The following is a 22,342-nucleotide window of genomic DNA, read 5'->3' on the forward strand; positions in this document are numbered from 1 at the left end:
CTTTTAAATAATTTTCAATATCTTTTATTTTAATAAAATTACTTTCTTTATGTTTTAATAAATATTTTTTCGTATTTTATTTATATAAAACATACGCTTATATTTTTAAAACTTTATTTTTTACCTTTTTATATTTTTATTCAATATTATATCTTTAAATAAAATAAGAGAAATGTGTTGTTTACTAAATATATCACGTAGATTAATTTTATTTTTATTAAAATTATAGTTGAGACGAATGTGAATTCTAAATCTAGAGGACATATAAATGTCACACATAATATTAAAATCTTCTTTAACATCATTTTAAAGAAGGTAAATGATATTTCTGCAATTATAATTTTTAATTTAATTGGTCTATACATAACTCTCCAAACTATTTAAAACATGTTTCTATTATAATTTATAAATACAGTTTAACTAAAAAATTATTGTTTTATAATAATCAAGTTCAGTTTTAACTAGTAATTAAATAGTTTGTTAATAAAACTTTTCTTTTATGGAGTGGATCCTTCTCTTTTGACAGTAAATGGAGACTCTTCCATTCCAGAAATGTGAACCATTTGATTATCTTCCTATTTTAATTAACCTCTTTATATATAACAATTACATTATATGTATCTCTTAATCTAAACTATTCATTTAAATTCAAATATTAAAATAAATTTTAGTGTATGCAAATATTCAAAAGAAAGAGAGGGTCTGCTGTTGCGCAGAGAAACAGAGCAGAGGAGCAGAGGAGAGAGAAAAAAATTAACGTCCGTTTATGTAGAATTAACGGAAGGGACTTGATTGATGCAAATTTTACTACGTTTGAACGAAATTGACACTTTTAAACCAAGTTTGGACGTAATTGAAACTTTTTTAAAATGGTGGACTAACTTGACATGTTGCAGCCAAACTGGGGACAAAGCAAGCAATTAAACCTTATTTAAACTTGTATGTATATCTTTGCGGTGGATTAAAAAAATGGTAATTATATATCCTTTTCACTATTAATAAAAACTTTTTGTCAGAAACATTTCATAATACTTATTTTTACAATGTCATTGTATATTGTTACATTTCCGTGTTAATATAGTTATAGAAAAAGGTTTTATTTTTTGAAAAATATTTTGTCACAAAATAATATTATTTTAGTAGTGTAACTAAAGAAAAAGAATACTACACATTTTTGTAAATACGAAAAAAAAAACACAAAAGAACTTGAAAAAAGAAATTATAACACAAAAACCTTTTAAATAGAAAAAACAAAAGTGTTTCCTGTAAATCATTAGACTAGTTTGCAATAAAAATAAACAAAGTAGTACTTGTAGAAAAAATAATACACTAATAGAGTTTACTTGTAGATCAGCTGAACACTATAAATTCAATAAATAGCACTTACTATCTAGTATATAATAATGATTTTGTGAATATGTAAAAAATATGAAGGATTTATTTATTTATTTTATAAATGGCTATTAACTTCAAAGAAATTATAATGATAAATAAGTTCATCAAACAATAAGGTGATCGATCTCTCATGGAACTCATGGAAGAAACTTAATAGGTTAAATAGCTAAATAAATAAGGTTAGGGACAATTTTGCCTAGTTTAGGAGTAAACTATAAAATTAGGGGCAAACATAACTACAAAGTTAAGGGTTAGAGTTTTGCATTCTGAAAAGTTTGATGTGTTATAAGGTCTAATTTTGTTTGAGTGAGAGATTGACAAGAACATGTTTTCAAGAGTCAATCTATAATATAATTATATAATTGTTATATTTTTGTTTTCATGATTTTGTGAACATGAACTGGTTAAGAAGAATTATAGATATAAAAATGCTTATATATGGTCTTTGAATATAGATAAATATGGATAAAGTAATGTAATTGGATTTTTAGGTGACCGTGATATTCGCCTTGGAAAAAGTTATCTGTCTCGTGGGAATTTGAATCTTCCTAGGTAAAGTTGCTGCTAACATGTGTCACGGTAACAAAGTTTATATATTTTTTTATAGCAAAGTATCATCAAACATTAACAGTTGAATCCGAGGTTGATGTTAGACATAGACATATAAAATAGGACAAATTTTCTTTTTCTATTGAATATAGGTAAGTTATATTACCCTAAATAGTATTAATTTTATTTTTTTATTAGAATTCAAATTCTACTCAAAAAGTTTATACATTAAACATAATCTCAGGTAAGTAAATGTGATTAGAAAAACATTTTAATCATACATAAAAAAAAAAATTCTTTTATGTAAGCATATTAATGAAAAGACTTATCCTATGATTTATGGTTTAACGATGTAGTTTGTTTTGTTTTTTATGGGTAATTATGGTTCCTCATTTGTGATATTAGTCTGCTAGTGGGTCAGTCTCTGTCGGTGTTAATTAATAAACTGTTAACAATGATTGAAAAGTTTTAACACAACATGGTAATTGTAAAAAGAATGGAGTGTAGTGTGGATTACTCTTTCTCAAAAAAATAAAATAAATAAATAAATATAGAAAAAAACACAAAAGTTGGGAAATAGTATATAATAAGTGAAAGAATTTCTTTCTATGATTGTTCGAGAAGCAGTAAATGCAAGTGATTAATTAACAAAGACAATGATTGCTTTGATTCTGTCCTAAATAGGTAGGTCACTGATTCACATCACATTCTTAAATTGGTTTTTCCTCTTCAAGATTTTTTAATTAATGTAATTTTTTTTCTCTATCAAGCTGTTTGCATTATTTATTATGTAATGAGAGATTTTCAACATGGTTCTATATATTAGGGTTAAATATGTTTTTAATCTCTCAACTATCAAGTGATTTTATCTTTTGTTCTTCCAAAACCAACGGCATTAAGAATCAGCTAAGGTGGCTAACGTTTGGTCACGTGTGAAGACATTTTTTTCTTTCTAACGTTTGCCACATTTGAGTTTTTCAATGCAAACATCAATGTCTCCTTCTTCGATCCGCACCGGCCGCCACAGCTTTAAACCAAAATGACGTTAGTTGCCTTTCTTCTTCCTTGGGCAACACAGGGGTCATCCCCTCTTCTTTCTCAGTGAGAACAGCAACACCCACCGACCCAGCACCTCCTCCAATCGGCTGAAGGCGTCACCGACGACCACGAAACCACCATTCTCAATCTAAAGTCAGCCATGTTTGGCGACACCACCCAAACGGTCGTCTGCTGTTTCTTCTGGATCTCGACCGCCATTCTCTCGTCCACAATCGACGAGGATGACGCCTCAGACGCTGCAAGGGGCTCCTTCAAGGCGTTTGCCACGGAGGTGATGACCATCGAGCCACCTTTCAGAGGAAGGGAAACAAAGGTCGTGCGTCTTTGGGGAGTTGCCGATAGTGCCTTTTAGAGGAAGGGAAACAAGGGTCATTTCTCATTTGATTCATCAGTTTTAAAAAGATTAACATGAATTTATGTGAAACGTAATAGTTTTATTGAATATTGCCTCAACCGAGTCTGGATATATATATATATATATATAAGTAAACGTTCATTCTATTACAATCAACAAACAATGCAATAGAAGTGGAATATATGAAGAACCGAACGGTGTGGTAATGACGATCAACAAAACAACGTAATAGAAGTGGAATAAATGAAAGACCGAACAGTGTTTGGGTAATGACCGAACGATTACTGTAAACGAATGATGAAGAGGACCGAACGGTAAGATTTGGCCGAACGGTGATGGTAGCACAGCTAGAGAAACAGGATTCAACCTGTGGAAGGAAGGAATTCCAAAATGAGCAAAGAAAAGCAGAGAGATGGTGTTTTTAAAACTGGACTACTATTAGAGGTCTCATATTTTAATTCTCTTTCATACGAATTTGATACAACTTTCTCGTGCTGTCTAACCAAATCCACAATTGCAACATTTCAACAAATCCCTGGAAGATGGAACTACTTCCAAATCCATACATAAAAAATGTATAAAAACCCTTGAACCACTTACAATTAGCATCAACGTTTCACCAAATTCAAAAACAAATCACCTTACAAAAATACCCATCAACCAAAAAAAATTGGTATTTACTTCGACATTTCCTCGGTCTTCGCCTCCCTCTTGTCAATCACCTTCCCATCGGATCAACAAATAAGACAAAAAACCTGTAACAAAAAACATAGAGCCACCGAGATCGAAATCGTGAACAACTCAACAGAAGCAAAGGTGATTCTATTCAGAGCTTGGTTTCAAGGTCACCATTTTCCTCAGGTGATAAGGGTCTATCTCACAAAGATCACCGATCTTGGTGAGTGCGGTGGGCTCCTCGCCAGTGATGGAGACAGAGTGGGAGAGGGAGATAGTTTACCACCCGGAGACGGAGGGAAAGGGAGGGAGAGAAGCTCGGCGTGAAGATGTAGAGAAGGATTGACATGTTTCGAAAAAAGGAAAAATGATGTGGCACACTGTTAGCCACCTAAGAAAAAAATTAACGTCATTAGTCATGGAAGACTAAAAATTATAATTTCCTTAAGGATAAGGATCAAAGTTTACTAGAGTTTGAAAGGAAGACGAAAACTAAAATCGCTTGATAGTTGGGGGACTAAAATCATATTTAACCCTATATATTATTATGAAAAAATGTGTTTTCGTTTTAAATTAAATTATAAAATATTTTATTTTTGTAAAATATATTTTTCAATGAATTACATATAAAATTTATATATTTTACTATAAAATTTCATTTTCATTTGTTAAATAAGAAACATTTCATGTATGGAAAGAATATTTTACATCATGAATTAAATGATTTATAATTATGAAACATAATTTGTTATAATAATTTACGAAAATAAAAACATATTTAAGTCATCAAACTAATATTTATACCCTCTATTTTAAAACTTTGGATGTTTAATTTTTCTTTTCAAAACTTAGTTGTTTTAGACTTTTTAAATGTGAAATTGTGCATTTATTTTTTATGATTACATCCTTATATATAATTCAATAATTGAGATGAATTAATTGAAGGAGAAACAAACCTACTCTGAATATTTTGAGTTAATGAAGGTAAGAAATTAGGGCATGAATTATGGCACAACTTAACTAGCGAAGTAGAAAGATGAATTAAAAGCATCTTACATAATTTTCTTTTAATATTGGTAGATGAGTTAGTAATATATTTGTTAACACACTTATTATAAATTACAACTTTATTTGTTGAAGGTTAAAAATTTATGAGAGAAATTCATCACATAAAAAAATTTGTATCATTTTAAGATAATATATTTTAAATATAATACAATCTTACAAAGTTAACTTATAAAATAAAATTTATTTTTATATATTATAATTTAACTTTATTTTTAATTAATCTAAATACTTAAATATAAATAAAAGATACGTAAGTAAGGCAAGAATATTCTTTAGAAACAAACACTAAACTTAGATTTTATTTTATTTTTTTAGTTTTATGATTTTATCTTATTTTGGTTTTTGTTAGGCATGTGATTTGATTGAGACTGGTTTCTTAGCAGTATTCTGGGCTAAGCTTAGGATTCTGATGGGCCAATATGGTCCATTCAACTGTAGGTAGGGTGTAGTTGTAGAGCTTTTGATATTTACACTTTCCTATTTACTGAGTGCACCCTTCTTCCTTTTTATTTACTTTTAAACACTTTTTTTACATTTCCCCCATAAATCCTCTTTTTGCACCTCTCATTTTTAATATTATTAAAAATCCTATTTTTTTAATTTTCATCTTAATTAACTCCATGTTCACTTTTTTTCATAAATCCTGTTGATGCATTACTATGTTATAAGTGATGTGTTTTTTCATCAAATTTATGAGTGAATCTCCTTTTAGTGTAGGCCTCTTCTCTAATGTGTTTCAAAGTACATTTTCAATTTACAAGAAGTGTACATTTTGTAATTTATCAAGCTCTCAATGTCTAATAAGTATGGATTTAAGTAAATGTGTGATAGTTAATAACTTTCAATTTTGTTTAAACAAACATTTAATGATTTGAGGTAATTTGAATTTCATTCTTCACATTATTGTTAAAAATTACTTTCCAAAACAATGTATATCAATTCTAAGAAGTTGTTTTTGTTGAAATTTGGATTATACATTTGAGATGACTTTCCCTTTGATTATTTCATATATGATTGGAGTGCTACATCATAATGGTATAGAAGAAAAGAAATAAAATTTAATAATAACAGAAATCATATAGGAACGTTTACTGAAAATAAAATACATAATAAACAAATTATGTCCATCCAAAAAGACAAATTATGAAAGAAGCAAGTAGTAGCAAAAACAAGCATGAACATTCAAATTGAATCAACAAAGCATGAAAGATGTTATTGACTTTCTCACCATTTTGCCGTTGATGTTTCTTATCACACTAGTTACTGTCCACACCTGAATTGAAATACTTCTTGATCAAGCAAAGAGAGTACTCCCCATGCTTTAAGGTATCAAAGTATCAAAGATATTATAAGAAAAACTGCAAGTGTTCATTTGTATTTATGATGTTATTGATTATTAGATTATTCATAATCTCTTTCACAATCTTTATGTCCATGCAAATGTTTGATGTCAAGGTCAGTGTTCAAAATTTACTTTCGATGTGCTTCAAAGTGTAAAACTGTTCGAGTTATGATCCATTCTTCGTTTAATATACCTTATATAGTTAATTTGACTGTATCAACCTTATAGAAAAAATGATAAAATTTTGATTGATGCATAGAAAGTTATAATAAGATGATAAATGAAGAACACTATCTGATGACAGGATCGCATTATGCAAGGTATACTCATCACATGATCTCTTAAAAAAAATTCACCAAGGATGAATTGCAGGACCATCCTTTTTAGTACCAAAATAAAATTGAAAAGCTTAATATATAATTTAAAAGTTCATGGTAATTGATAGCATTTCCAACACCTGAAGTATCGATTTATATGGTTTTGGATAGAAAGTGAATCCTCCAAAAAGAAAAAAAGAACAAAGTTTTATGATATACTTTTTCTACTTACAATTGAATATAATCATCTCATATACCAGGAATTTACATAATAAATTATCTCAAACCTATACTTTTCAACTATGAAAAAATGGATACAGAACCAGGTCAACGGAGGAAGTATACAATATAGACTTTCCTTAAGCTTCATGTATGCAACAAGTTTTTGCGATCACGGGTGAGTCTCAAACTATCTCAACCAAAATGGAATAGAATGGTTCCAACATTTTGCAGCACAAGACCACATGATTCCATCATTTTTCTTCCAAACATCCATCACAGGACCAAATCTACGATCTTTTAGCAACACGTTCTTACCCAAGCGTAAAATATCCTAGGATCCTGTAAATGCATAGCTTGCATCAGTGAATAGTAAACATCTCGTGTTACAGGGGGTGCCAGTGAACATGATCCAGACAAATACATTTATGTTGCGTATAGATGAGGAATTTTTGCAGGGTAATTCACTTTTTTTTAGAGAATTTAAAGTGTTTAATGGTGAAGTATGTTATTTGGATACGACAATTTTAAAAATTTAAAGTCTAAAAGTTTATAAATAATCTGAGTACTTAAATTAGATAATTTCAAATTTTATATAAACAAAAATTGAAACTCTTCAAACTATCTTATCTATCACATCTATGTTTTTCTCTCACATTAAATATTTTAAAGTGGCTAACCTTTGATATTAAAATTTCAATTTTGAATATATATATATATATATATATATATATATATATATATATATTCGACATGATAGAAATTAAATTATCCTTTCCAAACTAAGTTTCAAATTTATCCAACAATTATTTAAAAAATATAGGAAATTTCAAACATTTTAAATTTCCTGAAATTTTAAAATTCTTCGTTCAATAACAACATCAATATCCCATGATTCGTTTAATAGACTCTCTAATACTATTTCTTTCAATACACTCTCTCTTATTAGTTAATATCATGTGTCTTACAAGTTTGTAAATGAGACCCGCATATTTTGTGGGTCTCGTGAATTTCATCCAACAAGAGAGTGCTTACGAGAGACTGTTAAGAGACTTTGGAGTGTGCAAATGCACCCTCTCATTCTGAGAAAATTTTAAGTATATATAGAGAAATTTTTGAACTTTGCATCCTCATTTTTTAATCCCAGATTATCATTTCAGTGTCAACTTGTCTTGAGAAGTTCCAGTAATCCACTATCCAACACACTCTTTTCAATATACATTCTCATACTGACTAAAATTTTTACAAAATCAGAGGATAGAAACTCTTTAAAAAGAATCTGAGACTCAAAAAAAATTGTAATTTCTAATAAAGTTTAGTCAATAATAAAAAATGTGTTAAAAAAAATGGGTGTTGCTAGCACTTCTCGTTTTGTTCGCTAGATTGTTTCTTACATTTCATAACAATTTCAGCTCTTCACAGGTACTTTGAACATTATTGAGCTATGCATTGCATTCCATTCCATGATATGATTAGGGATGGCAACGGGTCGGACACGAATAGTGTCTACCCGACAAAAAAAATTCATCCACTACCCAACCTGCTATCCGCACGGATATCCGCTTAAAAAATATCAGCGGATATTTAAAAACCCGCAGATTTCCGTGGATACCCACGGATACCCGTAAATATTTAAAAAAATACATTTTTATAAAATACTATAATAAAACTTAAATAAAATTACAAAAAATATATAAAATATAATATATATTAAATTAAATATAAATTAAAATTTAATTTTAATTATATTTAACCTTATAAAATATAAACTAATGTTAATTTTAATTAAATTAAATTTTTATTTTTGTTTTTTGCGGATATTCGCGGGTACGGATAATATAATACCCACACCCGACCCGTTTATAAGCGGGTATTAAAAAATTCGCTACCTACAGCTCACGGATAGTAAATATCTGTGGGTACCAACTATCTGTCACGGATTTTATCCGCGAGCGCGGATTTTTTTGCATCCCTAATGATAATGATAATAATAATAATTATTATTATTATTATTATTTAAATAAAATGCTCCATCTAACTAGGGGTCCTAGATCTGCAGTTAAAGTGTGTTAGATTGCATTTCTCACTATCATTTATGTACGCAGAATTGAGCCAACAACTGTATTAGCGAGTCCTAGCAAGATTGTTAGAAACTCAACCGCACTAGTGTTCAAGGACGAGCACAAGAAAAAATGCCCTTGATAGTTTAATTATGTTTCTTAAAGATTACCTTGTTTAATAACCTAACGAGAGTATAAACATGTATAACATTAAAGACAGGATCTAAGATTTTTCTCATAAATATTAATTTCAGCCATGTCAGGTCAAACAGTAAAAAGAGAATTGAATCATTTTACCTAATAAGATAGTATACGAATATGAAGGCAAGTGTGAAATAACCCACATATGAGCACGTTTTCCTCGCTGATTTCTTCTCAAAAACCTACAAAATACGGTTTTTGCACACTAAATAATTTTCCAATCATGTAAAATCAAAACAAGACAAAATGAGGCACATTAATGCAGAAAAAGCATTACCTTCTTGAATCGATCCATGGTTCCCATCATCATACCCCTTGACGCATCCATTTTGTTACCCTAATTTACAACGGAAGCCAATTAGAATAATGGAAGAGAGTTTCTGACAGAAACACACGAAGTGTATTGTTTACATACCACCCGATCAAGTAACTGGTTATGACTCTCAACCTCCTCATGTATATCACCTGTTAACTGTTGATCAAGTAAATATTAACAGTCCAATAAAATATAAATCAACAGATCATTTCATTTTAGTGGTTCCTCCAAGCAAATTAGTAAATGAATAATTAGAACCTTATCCAACGAAACCCATAGGCTAAATAATTTCTTAGGCATTAAAGTAGTAACTGACCAATCATTCATACTTTAAAAGAAATCCAATACGAAAAAGACAAGAAAATTTTTGTTTAAATGGATGAGTTCGCCAGCAATTGCTACCTTCAAGCCTTATACTATCAGTTTTTAGTAAAATGTTGTTCCCTATTATTTATAATTTTAAAAGTTCAAGACAATATTAATTACTATATTTTGACAAATATAACATACTCTTTAATAATTTTACACATTTATCATGAAATTGCCACAAAAGACGAATAATAAGAGATGGAGAAATTTATTTAATTAATTAGAGGGGTAAATGGTATAATATGAAATCAGATCATAATTTTAATACTAATGAGAACATTAATTGTACTTCTCAGTTCCTATATCAACCATAAAAGCCATTGAAGAAGGAACAAAGGTCATGGCATACATGCGCACACACATAACCTTGATGAACTAATCACAAGCACTACCGCACCAGCAATTAACATAAATTCAGAACCGCTTATTTACAAATCAACTGATGCCCATTAAAAAAAAGTACAAACACATTTGGTTTTACAATAGAGCAGCAAATTAGAAACAAGGCAGACATTTCCCAATATCTCACCTAATGATCCAAAACGGTAATGGGCAAATTAGAAACAACATATGTGCCAAAAGTATAGCCAAACTTCAACAAAAATTGAGCCATGACAAGAAATATTTTCAACACTGGCAGAACTGTTCCATGAATCTTTCCATTTCATATAGCCAGGCACGAAGACCATAATTTAGTTAATACTTCAAAAAAGAAACAATACTTGGATAGATAAAACTTACTCGTTTCAAAAAGGAAACTTTGTCATGCAAAGTCTCTATGGCTTTATCATTATCATGCTCATTAATATCACGTGAGTAAGAGGAAGAAGCCCTTAGACCACCCTCTTCCAGACTATCAAAACCATCTACCACTGATGATCTGGAAGGACGATTATCTCTGTATTTGAAAATTAAAAAGTTGAGAGTTAATACACAAGAGAGTAATAATATTTCACAAAAATTTAGAACAAAGAAATCAAATTAAGAACATCAAAGCCTACTAGAAGAAAATAAACATTAGCATTACCCCATATCAGATTTTATAGGATTACGGTAACTCAAAAGTTGGTTTGGTTCTCAACGGTTTGAACTCCAAACATGAAACAATCTAATTTCAATAGTCAATCATGTTAATGTTAAAAAAAATTTTAAAAATGGCAATGAATAATTGCTGATAGCATAAATGAAATCAATCACTTCCTGAAAAACTATAAAACAAGAAGAAGAAATATTCATGAGAAGCAGTGTGAATCAAGATGATTCCAGATTTGAAAAAACAAATTTAGCAAGAGAAAATGCAGTTTTAGAGACAAGGTCCTATGGAGGGAACCGATTTGACAATAATCAAACAGAGTATTTATCTCAAGATAGGCCTTAAGCTACTGCCAACACTCTTTACATGGAAAATGATAGCATATGTCGTGTAAACACACAATTTTCTATACCCTTTTGCTTACAGAATTATACCAATGAATTTTCCTCACCTAACTAAACTTCAGATAATAGATTTTACAGGTTTCTTTTGGTAATAATTCCCTCATATAGATCATAAGAGAAAAAAAAATACAGCAGAGTGCAACTAAAACAAACGTTGACAATATGAAATCTGAAATAACACGAGAAAAACGTATAGAACTCGTCAGAAGGAAATCTCAAACTCCAATATTATGTGATCCTGCTGCATCACATAATTTAAGGGATTATATAACAATATTCTGTTTTTTTATTTATTTCAGTTTCTGTATTTTAAGAGTTCCTAGTTTAATATTAGAAATTGCATATTTTTCGTTTCCTTTTATGGTTCTCTATTCTGCCTACATATTTACTCTCCTCGATCATTGCAATCAAGAAGAGAAGGAATAATCCTTCCATACAAAAAATAGAGTGACAAACGAAAGTGAAAGCCCCAAAATTTGTATTTTAAAAGGCTAGGACAAAAGAATAGTGTCAAAATAAAATCAAGCCTGTGAGGCCTTGAAAACTCAAAAAAGTGTAGCACAAAGCCACTATAATAAATGAAAGCAAAACTTGTAGCCTTTTGAGACCCAAAACTTAACAAGCCCAGGCTGAAAAGTAAAGACAAGTCACACTTGGGTCAAGCTAGTTGAATTTGTGTTAAATGTTGAAGAACAAGTCTCACATTCGTGAGTTAGAAAAAAGTTAAATATTATATGAGCAAAATGGCCATGAATCCAGTACAAGTATTATTTTAACAAACAAGCCACTTTAGCAAAAGCCCGCTAACTCAATCTCCCATGCTCTTGAACACGGACTCAGACATAAAATTCTCATACAACCAAGGCAAAAATAATATCTTCACCCTCTCTACTTGAACACGGACTCAGGCAAAAATTATACTCTTCTTGAACACGGACTCAGACATAAAATTAACATATGAAAATAAATGATAAAAGAAAATTGAAATTGAATGATATCTTCACCCTCTCTACTTCCTAACAAATCAAAATAACCCATGTCTTTTTCCCTGAAAACCTTTTGCTATACTGCACAGAAAACCTAGAGTAGTCTCAAGATGCGAAATAAAAGAGATAGTCTCAAGGTCATAGTTCGTTCATAATCATAAACAAGACTACAAACCACAATTTAAGCTAACTCGATCTAAAAACAAGTAAAATAGTTTTCACTTTCCAGGGCATTCCTACTTCCCTTGTTTGGAACAGTAGATGCATTGTGGAGTGTAGTGTGTGCGCGGCCTTTCCCCTACAAGTAGTTTCCAGCATGTAAACCCTCGGCCCAAAGAAACGACCTTCCTGTTGCACCACAGTTTACAATCTTGTTTGAACTCGAAAACCTCCAATTTTCCAAATCTTGTCACCCTATTAAAATCCTCACTCTTATTTTTCAGAATCAGTAGAAGAAGCATTGACCATTTAGCAATTGTTTCACATCTTTCCCAGCAGCCATGATAACTTCTACCTCTTAGTGTGGACTCAAGCACATTACTAAATTTACTTGGGCAAACTTGGTTGGGATTAATTTAAAAAACAAAAACCATAATTTCAAAAACTCTGCGTGTTTCTGGAATTATATTACTTTATTTTGCCTTAACAACACCGACATTAAAAATGCGAACTGGGAAATTAAAAAGAAAAACAATTTCCCCGCAAAACCAGTCGAAACCATACATGCATGCACTCTCACTGAAGTTTTTACTATATCTTTTTAATAGTTATTCAACATCTAGATCCACCATTGCCCCCAAAATCTTCAAACCTGCGAACTACCCCATCCTCAAACCGCACAAGGTTGCAATCAGCGAATGAACAAAGCACAAACACATGACATGAACGCAAGATCGTCAAGGCCGCGAATTAGGCTTTACAATTTAAAAATTAAAACGCATAAATTAAAATCGAAAGAACAGATTAAAGATCAAAATGTGTCTTTTCGAGAACGAACCTTCTGTAACTCATTGCTCGCAATAAGTCTCAGAACTCGCGGAGAATTTGACGATTATGTGCAAGATCTTGTTCTTGTTTGGATGCCGAGAATCTGTGCTGAAAATGGTGAGAAAGTTTCTTCTTTTCGAGATCCGAGAAAGAAACCAGTGTGTAACTGGATGGGTTCATAACTCATGATAACAGATCAATACGGTGTCGTATCTTTTCATGTGTTTACTAATGAATTTAATTTTTATGCGTGAGTGTAAAATAAAAGTGTTTGACATTGTTAATCAATAAAATTATTTATATATGATCTCAGAATAATTATAATAAAAAACAAGATTAGCCTCACCTAAGATATTTTATATTAAAAGCTCTTACACTTATTTATATAATAGTTATAGCCCTAATTTGAAGATGTAACTTTATTAATTTATTATGGTTAAAATACTAATTTAATCTTTATCTTAATTTGTTTATATTAATTGAGTTGTAATATTATTTTTTAATAAGGTCTCAATTTTTTATTAATTTTTATCGATTTAGTCTTAACAGACAGTAAATAATATAGGTTATTCGCTTGGGATTATTTTATTTTATTTTATTAATTATTTTTTTTTTAAATTTCTTAATAAAAAATGTTTGTGTTAAACCAGTATTTTCTCACATGATAGTAGAGATGTATTGATAGTAGATTACTTATTGTCCTTAATTTTTTATTTGTCAACTTTTTCAATTTAATTTCAATTTTTTTTAATAAATCAAACAATTTTATGATTTTTAAAAAAGTACATATATAAATTTTATACTAATTTTTAAGCTAAATTATTTAATTAATGTTTAACCTAAAATTAAAAAAGTATTAAATAGTTTAATTAATTTTTAATCTAAAAATCACATAAAATATTAAATAGTTTATGTGATTTTTAACCTTTTTAACATTTTGAACAAATGGTATTAGTCAATTAGCTTCTACAATTTTCACTATAATTATAATTTTAAATAAAAAATATTTAACAAAAATGTGAATAATTTTGATATAGTTTAACAACAAAAAGACGTGAAAAATAAAAATATTATTTCAACCTAAAACCTTAATTTAGAAAAAGGTAAAATTATTTTATTTCAAAAAAATTAAAATTGAATTGAACAAATATAATCAATACATATAAATCAAACTGAATATAAAACATTATAACATTGATTAAGACACATATTGTAATTTGGATATTTTTTGTTGTTACTACCACGTCACATTATATTAAGTGGAAATATTTTAAATTAAAAAATAAAGATAATTAAAATTTAAAAAAATAATTAAGTGACATATAATATATATTATTCTCAATTTTTTAATTATTTAAATAAAAGTTTTAAAAAGTATTAAATTAACTAAAATTTTGACATTATTTAAAAAATATATTAACACTAAATTCACAAAACTGAAAAAAAAAACTTAATTAGTATTTTAACTATTTATTAATTATAAAAATTTACGGGGACAAGTTAAAAAATAAAGTTTTAATTACTTATTTTATTTGCTACGCAACTTTTATATTGTTTATTTGGTATAAAAGACTGAAGGAGTTCTGATTGAAAAATTAAAAAAGGGAAAATAAATTCTTTAAAATATATTTTAATTTGTAATTTTTAATTGTTTAGTGTGTGAAATATTAAAAATAAAAGTTAGATAGATTCGTTGCAAGAAAGTTAGTGATTACGTGTTTTAAATTACACTTAAAAATAATTTTTTTTCAAAATTCTACACTGAGAAAATTATCGATATTATTATATATTTTAATATATTAATTCATGGTGAATCTGTCTTCATTTTTCATTTATTTTTTCTCTCTTCTACGTTTTGTAACTTTTCCTAATCAAACAAAATTTAAAAATCACTTTACGTAATTTTTCTATGCAAAATTGCTAGAGAAACTATTTGAGCTACAAAGGGTACTCCTACTTAACCTTCTTATTCATAAAAATGTATGGTTGAATACATTTCTTTGTAAATATTTATATGAACAGAAAATTAAAAAAGCAAAATAATTTTCCTATAAATTAAAATTATCTTATACATAAATCAAAATAAATTTGTTAATAAAACTAACATTAAAATTTTAACATTTACATCATGTGTAAGGTAATCCAAATTATATAAAAATAATACTTTTTTATTTTTATTATTTTTTTCTCTTGTAGATAACTTGTATTAAAGATTTATTTGAACTAATAAGCTAAAACTAATTTAAGCAGAAAGTAATTTGTAAAAACGTTTTGCAATAATGTTATTGTATGAAAATTTTATTTTTAACTTAGACCAAATTTAAAAGTATTTACTTTATGGGAATGGAAGATTAAGCTCAAGTAGCCTTATATAATTGGATGTAATTGGGTGCATGAGATAAAGGAAAAATGAGTCACATCTAAGTTTGAAGTTGGAAAAAAATTCTAAGTTTGATAAGAAAGTGTGCACATGCAATTTCTTCAAGTAGGACACACAAGTGAGTTAAATATTCACATTGAAAAATGTTACTAAAGTAGTTTTAGTAGGGACCATAATAAAATTACACATGATCCACTTAGTTTAATTTTCAAAAAATCTAATTAAAATAAAAAGGACTTGTGATTATCACATATCAAATCACTATCTAAAGTTTCTTACCAAAGTTTGGAAATTAAATTTTGGGTTCCAATTATTACATTTATTGCACACAAAGTTTGTCTTGAAACCTTACCACAATGGGTTAAAAAAAGTAACATCAACAATGGTAAGTGTTTGAATGGTACAAAAGTACCCATTGTTGTAAAGAAGCCATTAATTCAAAATTGACTACAAACTATATTGGTGAAGAAGTTATAAGTGCTTCCCAAGCACACAACAACCTATTATTAATCACTTCTCTATGTTTAGAACCCTAAAATCATTTGACTTCAAGGTTTGGTTGAAATTGGTTGAGTAGAAATAATGTATGAGGAAACAAAATTTTTCAGACATCGCTTTTTAATTAACATGATTATATATCTTAGGTTTAATTGATTTTTTTTCTTAATTTTTTATAGTAAATTTTCAAAATGTTAAAATGATAAATAAACTGAATTTTTATTTAAAATTTAAAATGAAAAAAGAAAAAAAAATCATTTGGTACAAAAAAAAATAAAAAAGTATAAAAAGTATTATATATAAATAAAATTTCTAATAATTTAAATTTAGAGCTAATTAAATTTCATATAAACAGGACGAGGGTTGTTCCTTACTGATTTTTTAATTTTAACGATATACTAATAAATGTAAAAAATAATTATATTTTTCTAGCTTCCTCGGAAAACAATTATATTCCATTACTGGCTTTGTTAACTTGACCAGTCATCACATAAAAACATGTGATAAAAATTCCCAAGTGACTCAAAGAAAAGTCCAAAAAAGTATTTGAAATACTAATTAACATGGCTAAGAAAAACACAAAAATAAAAATAAAAACAAAATTTGAGAAAAAAAATTATAAAGGAACAAAAGAAAAACTCAAAAATAATTTTGAAACCAAAAAACACATAGCCTATTAAAGTAATTTTGAAAACATGTTGATGATATTTATATGGGATGTTATTTCATGAAGACCACAAACAAAGACATATGTTAATGAAAAAGAAGAATCTAAGAAGCGTGGCCCTTTGATTTTTTTTGTGACATAATGAAAAGGCAAGTGATGAAAGGAGAGAAGAACCCCCACAAAAACAACCCAACCCAACCCCCACAAAAGATTAATGTCATCCAACTACACACTCACACTCTTTGCAACCCCTTTTTATTGCCAAAGTCACTGAATCAATGCCATCTTCTACCCATCTACTTTCCCAGCCTGGACTTACTAATTAATTATATTAATTCAACTGACATCCTAGCCACTCTTTCTGTTTCCCCATTAACTTAATAATAATACACCACTAAATGAAAAAGTCACTTCAACAAACAGCTCATAATAGTATTCTATATTTTTATTTCTTGAAAAATTTTCAAAGTCATAATTTTTGAGATTTAGAGGCTGAAATACACTCTTTATGTTCTCAAATGGCTTGGAAAAATTTTGGTACAAAAAATTATTCTTGTTGATTGATTCTCAGGTTTACTAAATTTGGTAGTGAAACTTAACTAAATTGTAGCTTAATATCAAGATTTGATAAATTTTTAAAATTATAAATTTTTAGATTTAAGACTGGAATCCGCACTTTGTATCCCTAAAAATTAGCATTGACTTAAAATGATTATATTTATTACTTTTTAAGTTTAAAAATTAAAATAGAAACAGGAATTCCAATTTTCCATATAAGTTTAAAAATCAAATATATATTTAACTCTTAAAAAAGTTAGTTTATTTTTATAAAATATAGGGTTAAATATGTTTTTAGTCCCTAAACTATTGACCGTTTCTGGTTTTCGTCCCTCTTCCAAAGTAAGGTACAATTTAGTCCTCAATCTTTAAAAAACGTTCGTTTTAGTCGAAAAAACGAACGTTTTGAGGACTAAAACGAGGACTAAAAACAAAATTTTGAGGACTAAAAAGAACGTTTTTCTAAAGAATGAGGACCAAATTGTACCTTACTTTGAAAGAGGGACGAAAACCAAAAACGGCCAATAGTTTAGGGACTAAAAACATATTTAACCCTAAAATATATTACGTAATTTTTACTGTTTGCAGGGCATTGACAAATGGGAGTGATTTGTTGTATGATTTGCAGATGAAAATATTAGCTTGTTGCTAAAGTCGATGCATGGATTTAATGGAGAGGTATCGTATGAAACAAAATCAAGCAGAAGATAATAAAGTTTCAGCTGTTATAAATGAAGATGACACAGGTGGATCAGCAATGTCAATGCAGTCTTGTCATAGTGTGATTTTCCTATGTTAGTAGTTATAAAGTGCTTCAAACAGTGCAGTGACAGCACAAGTCACTGCTTTCATCAATATGGTAATCTCATCTAGGCCTCTACACCGTTGTAGGACATGCTTCTCAAGCTCCATAATGGAAACAAATCAAGAGATTACAGCAGAACGAAGCTGATTCTCTCTTACATGTACAAAATTCTACATATCTCAAAAGGTTGGACTTTCCACTCTCTTCTTTCTTATCGAAAAGAAACTCAGAATCTCGGGAGAATTACTGTTTTTGCATCTTTTCATGATTGTGAAAAGTAGTTGCCAATTTAATGTTCCATTTTCAGAGAGCTTTTTCTATAAAAGACACAAAATCTCAGCTTTGAGGGTTCAAACGTAGCAGATTCTACAAACTAAGTTACCAATATTTGAGATTTAGTTCAAGGGTCTATAACAGGAACAAGCATCTTTGATGTACAAAATTGCCCTTTGTAAGAACTATCTGCAAATTTCAAGCAATGTAAAGTCCCTCGTTCTTTGAATAGAAATACAAGCACCAACAAATGAACACCGGCTTAAAAATTAAGAAACCAGTACTAGTTTCTGTGCTATTCATGATAACGTTTCTAACAAAGCATGCTCTAAGCAATAAGCAATCTGTACATAAAAATATATACAAGTTCAGAATGAACTTCTATGACCCTTTATAACTATGACTGCTTATCCACTGCAGAAGTCAAACAGTAATATAAACACAATTATGCTTTCCAAGTCTTCAACAATAGTAATCCTCAAAGAACAAGTTCCTAGTTCCACTTTGTATTGAGATGATATCGTCATAAGATATTTAGAATCAAGAAAATGCTCACCACCATATGGAAGATTTTAAAATCCAAAATGTACTCAACTGATGAAAGAATCTCCACATTGCAATTGCCACTCCACGCAATCTTCAAAATCAAAACTGCTGGCGCAATCCAACAGTGCATTCTGCTGATGCTCGTACCGGCATATGTAATTCAACCCAACAAGAAGTTGGCAGATTGATTCCTCAGTCCTTTTCCTATCAGCAAAGAATAATGTCTGAAGCAGAAGAACATTTGTCCTGCTAACAATTTGGTGTTGCTCAAAATTGCGCTCACTTTGCCATCTGATCATGTTATGAGCGAGTGGAGCAAGCCAATTGAGTATTCCATCAAGATTCTCCTTCCAGTCATGGGCAAGAGGGGCATCATATATGGCCAAATTATTGACATATGACTTCAGTTTGGCCTTAAGGGATACCCTTAAGCTTGTAGGTAGCATCTGATATAGATCATCCCTTGCTTCCTCGCCGACTAAATGAGGGTAACGAAGCAGCTTCTCAATGACGATTATGACATTGGCATAGTGCAATGCAAGAGCACAGCCTCCGAGTGTTGATGGAGGAGCATAAACAAGTAACCTACTTTTGGGGCCTAATGTAGAGCAACTTTGTACACCAGATTTGACTTGTCTAAGATCTCCAGTGAAAGGAACACCATTTTGAGCATGATTTAGAATACCAGAATAGCACAATTGGTCCCTCTTCATGCTATTACTCCCCATCACAGCACTCCTACAGCTACTATGTTGGTCCTCCCGGTTCACCACATAGCCATCATCAGCATCATCAAATTTTGAAACTGAGCTACTCAAACTCAGGCATTCCATGAAAAGTCTCCCTGGACTTGTTCCACATGGAAAACCAAAATCTTCGGGTCGAAGAGGTGCTAAATCACCTCTCCTCAAATCAATCTGAGGCCTATTAGTAGTTCCCTTTCTCTCTGCTGCAGCAGTTCTCCCAACAGAACCAGAATGAGTTCGATTTCTTCTGCTCTGGTTGCGCTTCAACCTCTCTGAATTTGTCTGAACATTGATATTTCCAGACACAAAACCGGATTCCTTTTGTGATACTGGCGAGCCTCCACCGAGGCTGAGGACAAGGGTATTCTTCCTCAAAGCGGATTCTCCAAAGATAACAGAAATCCTAGCATAAATGGTACAAACTGTCCTAGCCAACAACTCGACAACCTTGTCAAAGTTCTGATTCCAAAGGGAAACATCCTTAAGATGCCTCACATCCTGCTTCTGCCACATGAGCTTCTGCTCAAAAGCTCTCCTACTCTCCTCGTGCTGGTTATGCTGAAACTTCTTCACTGCTTGCTCCAACTCATTCAACACCTCCATCTCACTGTACAAATTCCTAGTGACACTAACATATCTATCCATTTTCCTCACCATTCCCTCCATGTGCTTGACCAAGAACCCCAATTCCTTCACATCTATAACCCCACCAACAATGTCCCCATACACATGCTCAAACCCTTGCAGGGCAGGCTCGGAGCACTTCTTCCCCATCCTAGAGACCACACTAGCAACCCTATTCAACTCCTCAAGCTTCTCTGCCAGAGCCAGCTCAAGGAGATAACCCTCATCAGAGGACACCAAATTCCTGACACCCTCTGAGCCCAAGATCTCATTCCTCAGCTTTGAGATCTCAGACTCCGACAGCGACCGGTGGAGGTGCACAGTTTTGGACATCACATTCGCTACCTCGAAAGACAGAATACCTATGGTCTCTTTGGTCTCTGACCTCTTGTGGTTCTGCTTCCTCTTCGTCAAAGTTTCAAGAAGAAGGGCATGCTTGAGATTGGAACTTACCTGGTTACCCATCTTTACAATCCAAGCTTCAGCAACCATAGCTGCAGCTACACACACACTTTCTTCGAAATGGGATGTCCCAACACCAAAAGCAACTCCACACTCCCACTTCCACACCCCCAAAGGCTAAACCTTTGGGAACATAGAACAGCGAATACCGAAGGCCCAAGCTCAGACACAAGAACGGATAAACTCTGTGAGGGAAATTGGAGAGAGACCCATTACGGGGAAGAAGAAGAAAAGGCCAAAGGGTTATCGAAGATACAAACTTTGGTTGAATTGTTTGAGGGGTATGTTGATAAATAACAAAGGGTGGGAAAGGAAATGATGTAAATGGAAGAGGTAGTGGAGAAGTCAGAGGGTGTTGAAGAAAGTTAAAACATTGGGAGAGAGAAGAAAGGTAGGTGTGGCATGATGAGAAGAGGAGGAAGAAGAAGGTTGAAAATTGTTGCAAGGGAAGAGAGGTTAGTTAAAAGCACTAGTAGTTACTAGCATGCACCACAAAATTGAGTGCTATAGCAGGCGTGAAGAGAGGGAAGATGATGGGTGTACTTGATTGAACAGTGCAGCAATAACAAGAGAGAGGTTGTTTGAGAGAAAAAGTGTTGTGTTGTGTTAGTTTTTGAAGTGTGAGAGTTTGGTTTGTTTGATGATTGGTGTCTGGTCTTAGAAAAGTGGTATCAGAGTTTTAGAAAGTGGAATGTGGACTAAAGGGTTTTTAAATTTGGAAGCATTGTAGCTGCTCCATTCATTCAATTCCTTCTTCCATTTTCTAATGTGTGAATCTTATTTAACCCATTCTTTAGAATTTGGGAAAATTATATTTAATTATCCAAGTTGCTTCACGAAATTTCCTATTACACTTTCTGAATTTTCAATGCTTAGCAGAAGAAAAAGTTGCTAATGGTATCTTGTCTCTGGGTGTAAAAGTTTTAAATATTAGAGACCGAAATTTGTTCCCAAAAAAAGTGGTCTTTTATATTTATTTTCTAAGATTATAACTTTTCATCTTTGAATTTTTGTGATATTTTCTATTTATTTAATACTTTTCTTTTCTTCGTTTTATATCAGCAAAATCAGAAAGAGGTTGGTTTGAATGGGAGGGATGCTTACCCTAATTGAAATTTCGAACCAAAATCATGGGAATTTGGGTGTGAAAGAGATAAGTTGATTTTGGTTAAAAATGGTGAGGAATGAAACCAGTCATAAAAGTCATAAACTAAGAAATTTTTAGGATCTACTTAAAGTTCTCATCATTGCTAGGAAATGGTGATAAAATTGCATTAGAATTAGGGTTTTAATTTGTGGCTCACAATCATAACCCCTTTGACTATGTGCCAAATTTGAAATTATTGAACGAGTCATATTCTAATCTTATACCAATTTGAAGAGTGAATGGAATATCAAGGTGCAAGACAATCAAATGTCTTCCATCTTACAGGGGAAATTAGGTAAAA

At 30.7% G+C, this 22,342-nt stretch overlaps 2 protein-coding genes across 3 annotated transcripts; both read right to left on the reverse strand.

Moving 5' to 3' along the window:
* Positions 1-6,860: 6,860 nt before the first annotated feature.
* Positions 6,861-13,531, reverse strand: LOC124834383 (bet1-like SNARE 1-2). 2 transcript variants are annotated; one of them, XM_047309058.2, is made up of 6 exons: positions 13,346-13,531; positions 10,667-10,823; positions 9,656-9,712; positions 9,518-9,577; positions 9,337-9,422; positions 6,861-7,321 (listed from the first exon to the last, which is right to left on the reverse strand). In XM_047309058.2, exons 1-6 carry the CDS (start codon positions 13,357-13,359, stop codon positions 7,294-7,296), a joined length of 402 nt encoding a protein of 133 aa, XP_047165014.1. In that variant the 5' UTR covers positions 13,360-13,531; the 3' UTR covers positions 6,861-7,293. The 2 variants fall into 2 exon arrangements, with proteins under 2 accessions (XP_047165014.1, XP_087951864.1); XM_088095738.1 differs by lacking the exon at positions 13,346-13,531 and adding an exon at positions 10,953-11,659.
* Positions 13,532-18,712: 5,181 nt separating this feature from the next.
* On the reverse strand, positions 18,713-21,598 carry LOC124834372 (uncharacterized). Its single transcript, XM_047309048.2, has one exon. The coding sequence runs from the start codon at positions 20,922-20,924 to the stop codon at positions 19,107-19,109; it is 1,818 nt and encodes a 605-aa protein (XP_047165004.1). The 5' UTR covers positions 20,925-21,598; the 3' UTR covers positions 18,713-19,106.
* Positions 21,599-22,342: the final 744 nt, after the last annotated feature.

Source organism: Vigna umbellata, chromosome 8, assembly GCF_029865625.1.
Source record: "Vigna umbellata cultivar VRB3 chromosome 8, Vumbellata_1.0, whole genome shotgun sequence".
In the NCBI taxonomy this organism is placed as follows: domain Eukaryota; kingdom Viridiplantae; phylum Streptophyta; class Magnoliopsida; order Fabales; family Fabaceae; genus Vigna; species Vigna umbellata.